Source organism: Trifolium pratense, linkage group LG7, assembly GCF_020283565.1.
Source record: "Trifolium pratense cultivar HEN17-A07 linkage group LG7, ARS_RC_1.1, whole genome shotgun sequence".
Lineage (NCBI taxonomy): Eukaryota > Viridiplantae > Streptophyta > Magnoliopsida > Fabales > Fabaceae > Trifolium > Trifolium pratense.
The window spans coordinates 42,618,345-42,628,139 of NC_060065.1; the positions used below are offsets into that span (position 1 = coordinate 42,618,345).

The 9,795-nt window shown below is 34.0% G+C and overlaps 2 protein-coding genes across 4 annotated transcripts; one reads left to right on the forward strand and one right to left on the reverse strand.

The window, feature by feature from the left end:
- The first annotated feature begins 1,041 nt into the window (after positions 1-1,041).
- LOC123895052 (uroporphyrinogen decarboxylase 1, chloroplastic) lies at positions 1,042-6,581 on the forward strand. Of its 3 annotated transcripts, none has more exons than XM_045945247.1 (7): positions 1,077-1,359; positions 1,454-1,659; positions 1,754-1,875; positions 3,960-4,342; positions 4,432-4,716; positions 5,197-5,432; positions 6,189-6,581. In XM_045945247.1, exons 2-7 carry the CDS (start codon positions 1,631-1,633, stop codon positions 6,343-6,345), a joined length of 1,212 nt encoding a protein of 403 aa, XP_045801203.1. In that variant the 5' UTR covers positions 1,077-1,359; positions 1,454-1,630; the 3' UTR covers positions 6,346-6,581. The 3 variants fall into 3 exon arrangements, with proteins under 3 accessions (XP_045801202.1, XP_045801203.1, XP_045801201.1); XM_045945245.1 differs by having other exon boundaries at positions 1,130-1,367; XM_045945246.1 differs by having other exon boundaries at positions 1,042-1,659.
- A 207-nt stretch (positions 6,582-6,788) lies between these two features.
- Positions 6,789-9,795, reverse strand: LOC123895053 (GEM-like protein 2). The gene is made up of 4 exons (XM_045945249.1): positions 9,398-9,795; positions 9,198-9,305; positions 7,975-8,252; positions 6,789-7,297 (listed from the first exon to the last, which is right to left on the reverse strand). Exons 1-4 carry the CDS (start codon positions 9,519-9,521, stop codon positions 7,085-7,087), a joined length of 723 nt encoding a protein of 240 aa, XP_045801205.1. The 5' UTR covers positions 9,522-9,795; the 3' UTR covers positions 6,789-7,084.

Sequence of the window (9,795 nt, forward strand, 5' to 3'; positions counted from 1 at the left end):
ATTGTTAACCACATGATTGAGCATCAGGGGATGAAAATATTTGTTTCTAACATTCGTAATGGTTAGTTAGGAAAATATGAATAAGATACAAATTAAAACAATTGTAACCTATATATTAAAATATTGGTAGAAGAGTCCAAGGGATGAAAATTGAATTGTGACTTAAGAGATGAAATATTTTTACCGGGAGTTACAAAGTTAATTAGTGTGTATTTTTGTATTCTCTCCTTATTATAATATAGTAAGCAAAAATTATTATATTCGCAAAAAAAAGTAAAGGCTAAGTAAAGGCTTGAATAAGTGTATATTAAAAGTCTATAAATGTAGAATATGAAAAGTATAGAGATGACAATAATAATAATAATAATAATAATAATAATAATAATAATAATAATAATAATAATAATAATAATAATAATAATAATAATAATAATAATATATGTAGAAATGACGTGGCATTGTAGAGTGATTTAATTGGATTTAAATAGATGATGTGTCTAAATGAAACAATTTGATTGGTCTAAGTGAATTAGGGTTAGGAGAACTATTTAGAAATTATATATATAGATTATTATTTGACAGACATCATTGTATTGTTTTTTTTTTTATGGAATCATTGTATTATTACTTATTAGCGTACACTCCATCCGGTTCCATATATAAGAAAAACTTTATTTTTTAGATTCATATAATGATTGATGTATTTGATCTAGAAAATGGATCGGATACATCAATCATTCTATGAATCTAAAAAGTAAAAGTTTTCTTATATAGTCTTTGCGGCCTTATTTATAAGCAAAAATTACTTTTTAGATTCATTGAAAAACCAACGTATCTAGGCTAGATACGTTGGTTTTTCAATGAATCTAAAAAGCAACTTTTGCTTATAAATAAGACCGGAGGGAGTAAGGGACTAGAGGGAATATTACATACTACTCCTTAACAATATATAAGCAAAAAATAACTTTTTAAGTTCATTGCATGTTTAATATATTTGTTCTAGATTAAATATGCAATTAACCTAGAAAGATGTAAATCCTAAATATAATATTTTTTTATGGAATCATTGTATTGTTTTTTTTTTTATGAACTAGTAATTAAAGTTCAACTATGAATTTGGACTCAATGGCAGACAATGAAACAAAGGTTGTGATTCAACACAAGTTCCCTTTCACATAGCTGGTCATTGAACTCTGTACCACAAGAATCATTGTGTCGTGAAATAGAGTAGAAGAGGAATGAGATGGAGATGTCGATTTTAATCGAAGAAAACTTTTCTATTTTACAGAAGAAAATGAAAGCAAACAAACCGTAGATTATCGGAAGGTGGCGGATTGACGGCGGCACGATCAACGGCGGGTGCGGTGGTATTTTGTGTGGTTTTTTTTGTTTTGATTTTCTGTTTTGATTTTGGTATGAAGGATTAGACACGTGGCTTAATATGATGCACTAGATTGATCTGATGGATGAAGTTGGCTGAAAGTCTGGTGCCTTTCCCGCGTCAATGTCACATAATCCCGATCCGAGTTTAGAGAAGAAAAGTGAAGTCAAGACAGAGAGGGTAAGATAACAATAACTCTTCAAACAACACAACAAACAAATTTTTTCTCATCATCACTTCAATTCCACCATGGAAACCATTCCTACTTCCATCAACAGGTTACATGTTTTCTCTCTCTCTCTCTCTCTCTCTCTCTCTCTCTGAAATCAATTCAATTCAAATTCTCACTAATCAATTTCTTATTTTGTGCAGTGGTTTGGGTTGGAAATCATCTTCTTTCTTTCAACAATCCAATTTCTTCAACCTACTTTCTCAACCTTACAAACCAAAACCCTCTCTCACCAAGTTTTCTCTCAATTGCTCTGCCACCTCTGGTACTACCCTTTTCATTCCCTCTTCTTTTTCAATCACTATCCTCTTCTGGGTCTCTCTGCATTTTTGTTTTTGAATTGGGTTTATTTTCAAGTTTTGGTTTTTTTGCTTTATCTATGTGATAATAGCATTTTTTAGCTCTTGGTGAAATGCATTATCTGGTTTTGTTTGATTGTTATTTGTTACAATGAGACAAGACAAGACAACATAGAATATGTTGTTGTTTTATGTTTGGTGGATTTTTTTTAGTGTTACAAAAATTGACATAAGGCTAAAAATGTGATACATGATAGTCTGTTTCATGCCATTTTGTCAGTATGTTTAGAGCTTCCTAAGAGCATGGTATCAAAATGTGGTTGCAGTTGTAGTTGCGGTTAAGGCGCAAACCTCTATATTGTGGAAAAATTTGATTGTTGCGGTCGAAAATGCCGTTGCAGACTATTAGCTACTTTGTTAGACTAGTTAGTTGTTTTCATTGAGTATGTCTGCGAAGCAAAAACCATCTCTTTTCAGTTCACCCGGCTATGTATGACAGCGGAAACGTTTATTATTCTTCCTTGAATACCTGTTTTCTCTGCAGTTTCTATAATTTTGTTTAGTAAGATTTCTGTTAGCAGAAAATGTCCTAAGTTGAATTCTGTGGTGGAACAATTCTGCAGTTTCTATATTCTGATCTAAACTACATTCAAGGTTCCCTACAAGGAAAATTTGTTATGTTGCTCACGATGAAAATTAAAGAAACTGTTATTTTTTGGCTTAAACTATTTTTTTTTTTTTTTTTTTTTGACAAACAGCAACTTATATCATTTCATTATTCAAAATAGAAGTAATACAATGAGGTAATGTCTCAAAACAGTAGCGACTAGACCAAGAAATGGCCGCTCTAGCAAGCGTATGGGCAGCCATATTCGCTTGTCGCTTTATAAACTTAACCACAAAATTTGGATTTAGAAGCAAAACATTTTTAATATTACAAATAATTGAACTAAATTCGGAGGAACCGGCGTGTAAGTTGTGAATTGCTTCCACCACACTCTTGGAGTCCGTTTCAAATACAATATGTGTGATGCCTCTATGCTCCACTTCTCTCATTGCTTCAAGTAAAGAAATTGCTTCCCCTTCGATTATAGAACAATTCCCTTCCTGCCAACACGAAAAGTCCGGTATGATCACGCAAAACCCACCCTGCGCTTGTCTTGTTCAGCTCTTCATGAAAACCCGCATCAACATTGCACTTTTGCCAACCCACAGATGGTTTCTGCCATAATAATACATACTGTTGCTGCACTACTGCGCTCCTGTTATGTTGATGCTGCTGAACCAAGTTCCATTCATTCCATAAATTCCATGTTTTGATTCCTAAACTCCTTCCTTCTTCCTTAGATTCGTTCCAGACTTGATTATTTCTGTTGTTCCATAGAACCCATAACATCATAGCAACCTCCCTTCTGTATCTTTGTCTTCGCCTGTGCAGATGGATTGTATAATTTCCTTGGCCGTTTGAAATTGCAGTAGCCGATTTGAAACTACTTGCTGTAAACCAGCAGCTTGCCATGCTAGAGTGCTTTCTTGGCTTAAACTATTATTTCTAACTAACTAATTAGTATTGTAAAAGGAAAACTAACTATTTACTCTAAGTAATTAGTACGACTAATATTATATATATTATATCTAATACAGACAGCAATATAAACCATGCCTGAGAGTCTTTTAGTTTACCTACGGTGTGTTGACATTGATCATTGATTCTTTGAAAGGGTGGTTCAGATTTGATTTGAATTATTTAGAGGTGATAGCTTAATTTGATAAAAGGAATGAAGAGGGAAATAAATAAAGTTTCCTTGAAGAGTAAAAATTATTGTTTGTTCATAGAAGCCATTTAACATTGAATTCACGCCTTTGCAATTCTTCAAACGTGGCTAGCATCGCATAAACATTCCCTTTGAAGAGAATGTTATGAGCATTTCTCAGTCTCACACTTCATTATCCTTTCATCCTGTCTCAAATGCAGATGTGACCCTGTCGAGAAACAGGCAAGAGTAATTGACTTGATGCTGTGTTTTATTTTTATTTTTATTTTTGTCAGATCCTCTCTTGGTTAAAGCTGCCAGGGGAGATCTTGTTAGTCGCCCTCCAGCATGGATGATGCGTCAGGCAGGAAGGTACATGGCTGCTTACCAAAAGTTAGCTCAGAAACATCCATCCTTCCGAGAGAGGTCAGAGACGACTGATCTCATTGTAGAAATTTCTTTGCAGCCTTGGAAAGCTTTTAGGCCCGATGGAGTAATTATTTTCTCTGACATCCTTACACCTCTACCTGCATTTGGGATCAACTTTGACATAGAAGATGTAAAGGGACCTGTAATACAGTCACCTATCCGCTCCGAGGATGGATTAAAGGTTTTGCACCCAATTGACTTAGATAAACTTAGATTTGTAGGAGAATCACTTAAGATCCTGCGGCAAGAGGTAAAATTTGATTGCAACATGCCTTTACCTTATTCATATCATGGCTATTTTTCTAAGCATGTTTCCCATACTAATTATCGTTTATTTAGGTTGCTCGTGATGCTGCTGTTTTAGGTTTTGTGGGGGCACCATGGACATTGGCAACATATATAGTAGAAGGAGGTACAACACGCACATATACAAACATTAAGAGCATGTGTCATACAGCACCACACATACTGAAGACTCTACTTTCTCATTTGACAAAGGCGATAGCAGATTACATCGTTTTCCAAGTGGAATCTGGGGCTCATTGTATACAAATATTTGATTCGTGGGGTGGACAACTACCGCCTGATATGTGGGAACGCTGGTCAAAGCCTTATATCAAAGAGGTAACTACCAAGGGAAAATCCCAATTTCTTTCTTGCCTTTCAAATTTTCATTGTTAGCCTAATTTTAACCAATTTCTTTTGTTGGAGAAAGGGAAATAGTATTTAGCTTGCCGAGCTTTGCAACAATTAATAGGTTTTATGTCAAGTTAATTAGTGTATACTTTTCCAAGTCTTCATGATTCTTCTTAGTTGGTTAGCTTGATAAATAATGTGATTGAGCGATTTGTATATTTTCACAGCAAATGTAAGAAAAAAAAACTTTTTATTTGTAAACTTTGCTATTACATAAGCTTATTGGACATTAATCATGCTTCTAACTTCAGCGGAGAAAATCTGAAATAAGAACTCAGAATCTAAATCTGTTTATTTTTATATTATTTCATTGAGATAATTATTGCTATTAGTATCTTTTCTTATTGACTACTGTCCTGCCAATCTATATTTTTACTCTTTGTCATATACTACTTTCTGAACTTCCAGATTGTAAATTTGGTCAAGAAAAAGTGTCCAGAGACACCACTTGTTCTATATATAAATGGAAATGGTGGCCTTCTCGAACGTATGGTAGATACTGGAGTTGATGTTATTGGATTAGACTGGACAGTGGATATGGCTGATGGAAGACGAAGATTGGGTAGCGGGATAGGTGTTCAAGGAAATGTGGATCCTGCTTACTTATTCTCTCCTCTTAATGCTTTGACAGAAGAAATTCAGAGGTTGGTGACATAACTGCCATTAACTTTAGCATTTTCATAGCCATTCTGGTTGTTGGCATATAGGTATTAGGTACTAAGGGAAACTACAGCACTATATCAGTATTCTCTATTGTGAATTGTAGGAAATAACGGTTTGTTCAAATTATGCTATGCTAGAGGGCTATAGCGCTGTTATAGCCTCTATTTGACAAAAATTTATACTAAATAATGTATCATGGAACAATAACAATTTGTTCAAATACGCTATACTATAGTGTTGCTATAGCCGCTGTTTGACAACACTGCACCGGAGTGGTTCCTAAGTGACCCTCCCAGGTGATCCCGCAGAATGTGAAACTGATGTTTCATCAGGGGGTGATAAATACCTTATGAGGATCTTCAATGTCTAGGCTGCATCTTTTCTGTTTTTGATCCATGGTCTAAGCTGTGTATGTTAAACCTCCCTTGGTATTTGTATAATTAACGAAAACAATGACACAAAGGGCATCAAACAAAGAATGAGACAAATTTTCTTCAAGGAATTATTGCAATGTTATTAATCTATAGTATCAAAATTATGAATTGGTTTAATCAGACTTGGGTGCCTTTGTCAAAATGGCTAAAGTTTGGTCGGACACGATGACAAAAGCTAATGTCACTAATTGTTATATTACTAGTTTTTTGTCCAATTGAACCATCATGATTAAGAGTGGAAAAGTGAAATTTACTGATGAATTTTCTTGATTTCTTAATATGATGATTGCTTGTCACTGTCAGGGTTGTGAGGTGTGCGGGACCTAGACGACACATCCTTAATCTTGGGCATGGTGTTCTTGTTGGCACACCTGAAGAAGCTGTTGCACATTTCTTTGAAGTAGCTAGGAGCTTGAAGTTTGACACTCTCACTCAAAACAACACTGCAAATGTAGCTTAAAGACAAAAGCCATTTGTGTTGCCACTTTTTGTACTTTTGCTGGTATGTTAAACCATTTCTTGAAGAGTTCAGGTTTAGTCCTTGTTCTTATGCAGCTATGTGATGATGATGATCACTATCTGAGAATTTGTACATTGCTGTGTCGGCTAACTGATGAAAGTAGTCTACATTTTTTCTGTATGATAAATTAATTAGAGGTTCCTTCCATTTGTTTGAGTATAAAAAAAAATGTTATTCAGTGTATTTTGTTTTGATTACATAAACTTCAAGACTGAAACAACATATACAAGGATACTTGCGCATTTTCTATTAGCGAGGTCCTAACATAAGCAACTGAATTTGAACTCATGTCTTTGTGGGACATGAGTCACATTCTTAATAGATGTGCGAGTTAATAAACTCACACTTGTTTATCACACTATATTGGATAAAGGAAATACAGATAATGCAATGAAATTATTTATAAACTTGTGATTTCATTACAGAAAAACAGAACTAACAAGCTGAAGGTGTAGTAACCAACACCAACTGTATTCAATTACATTTCTTACAATATAAAGTAGTTTACTTGGTTTCCATAGAAAATTCCAAATGCAGCACTTTTTATTTTAAAGTAAAAACAATACAATACATTCCTTTTATTTCATTTTTGTGTCTTTTGGAGTTGACTATGTGAAGATACATTGAAGGGTGTGTCCATGGCCATGGCCATGAACATCCATATGAACTTTCAGGCTTGTCACAACAGGCGACCATTAATGTTTCCAGTGGAATGGTTGCCATATTGGTGTTGAACCTCATTCAGAGATTTAAGAGCCTTGTCATATGACACAAATCCCATAAACAAGAACTCATAACCATCCACTGTGAGAATCTGGATGTATTTTTCTTTTGAGTTAAGTCTATTTGTTGAAGGACTAACTGTCCACAACTGATCCAGCTGCACTACCACCTACAAGTTATGTTAGACACAAAATCAGCACTTGATAGATTATCATGAAGTTGCTTAAGATTTTGACATACTGATAACTTAGATAATCATAATATGTAACATATAGCTGTTTTCTTAGACATGATTGAAGAGGTATATATATAAGCACATCTTCTCTTATTCTCACTAAATAAACAAAAAGCTAATACTATGAAGCACCGACGCAGACAGAGACACAGACACGACACTAGCACATAGGCACTATTAGTAAGTTAAAAAAATTAAAGTGATTGAATGTAATTACATATGATAGGGCTGTGTCGGACAATGACACGTGTTGTGGGAGACACTTTTAATCTGAAGTGTCAGCTTGACATAATGTTTCATTAAAAAAAGTTTAGGTTCCTAATTTCTAAAACCATACATTTGTTAAGGTTCCTTAATTATTACTACTCCAGCCTTAATTATAAGCAAAATTCAACTTTTCAGATTCATTGAATAACTGATGTATCTGATCTATATTATAATTAAAGCTGGACTCTGGAGGGAGTAGCCTTTGTATATCAAAAATGTCAAGTAAAGTAAGTCATACTAGAAATTTTCATCTTTCTTCCCCTCTGATTTAATTACTGTAACAAATTATTATGCCAAGAAAAATAATTTCCAATCACATAAGGAGCAATGAGATAAGGAAGTACCTTATAGTACAAGCATTGATGCTGCAGTGAGAATGGATAATGACAGATTGGATAATCACTGCAAAATGCCAACCTTTTAGTTGTTATATAAAGTGTTCCAATTACAGGTCCAGAGTTTGTTGTTGATATGTAACAAACATATTGCTTTAATAGTTTCTCTCCTGGAAAAATCCCAAATGTCTGTTGAAATAGCTTATCAGACCCTCCATTTGTAAGCACTTTTGTTCCTTGAACTAGTCTAGCCATTGCAGCATCAGCTGGACTAGAACTCATTCTTACTGTTCACATTGAAAAGGGTTAGCAGCGCAACTTATTACTCATCTGTCTTTCGTTTATTTGTAATTATCTTGAATGTCAAATATTTAACACACATTCAAACTCATACCATTATAAGTAAATAACTATATATCAAAGTGCAATGAATCTTGCCAACATAAGTTAGTCCGGTTGGTAGGATTTAACTCAGATTCTACCGAGTTCCAATCTCACCGATGATGTAAGGACCTCAATGGCGGCGGCGGTAGCGGCAGCAGCAAGCTGAGTCTATGGGTTATTATGTTTATAGATTTTATCTTAAACTCTATATTAATAATACACTAAAATAAATTCAATCAATCCACCATCACTTTAGTAAAAATCACCCAATTCATTCACCTTAAATCACATAGCTCTGCCATTGCACCAAAGTAAATCAAAAGTACGGACACTCTTTCGGATATATATTTGATACTTATAAATAGATTATATTAAATTATGTCACATTTTCAAATTATTATCGGTATTAACGTCTCAATGTTTGTGACTTTGTGTTGTATCGGGTATCTGTATTTGTTTCCGTACTTCATAGATCCACAAATAATTCATATTTTCATACTATTTAGATGGTTTAGATCTAACTTTTTTCTTACTAATAGATCTAACTTATAAACTAATTTTTAGTAGATAAATTAAATAGATATAGCAATTGATAAATTAGATGGGAATGGATCAAAGGATTCTTTTGCACTAAAAAAGAAAGTCTAGTAACCAATCTTCCAGTAATAATTGACACCGGATTTGGTACGGAGGATCACGGTTCGATCCCCCGCAACTGCGATCGGGAGAGACATGAAACCACTTGATGTCAGAACTGATCCTCCGAACCAGATTAGGCGGTCCAGTGGAGAGTGGACCGGATATTGATGGTGAAAAACAAAAAAAAGTCTAGTAAGAATTTCAAATACCATGATTCCAAATACCATCAACCATACTCTCAGCATGTCTAGTTGCTTCTTCAACCTTCCTACTACAATTATTTAATGCACCACTTACTTTATCCATTGGATTAGGACCTGAAATCATAACACTAATCAACATCACTGAAAAATATAACAACTTAAGTTACAAAAAAACAAAAAAAAAAGCCTTAGAAATCATCACTCACGGTTGGCAGCTGCAGAAGAAAGGTTAGCAGGTGAAAGATGAACATAAGGATTGTTGCTATTGTTGTGCAAGCCTTTACTAGTAATTGTTCCATCAGAAACTGGAATTTCTCTATGACTGTTCATTTTCTTGTTTAGTAGTAGATGCAAAATTGGAGAGCATGAAGATTACAAGAAGAATATAGAAGTGAAAGAAAGGTGGAATATTAATAGAAACTTAGCTTAGGATGCAAGGGAGAATATATATGTTGATGTGAATGTGAATGGAATATATGTGAATGGAATATATATCACATGATTCACATCAATTAGTTTTGTTAAATAGTAGGATAATATCCATGTATAATGGTCATAATCTTTAATGAGTATTATGGGATTAACCAAAATCAAATATCATATA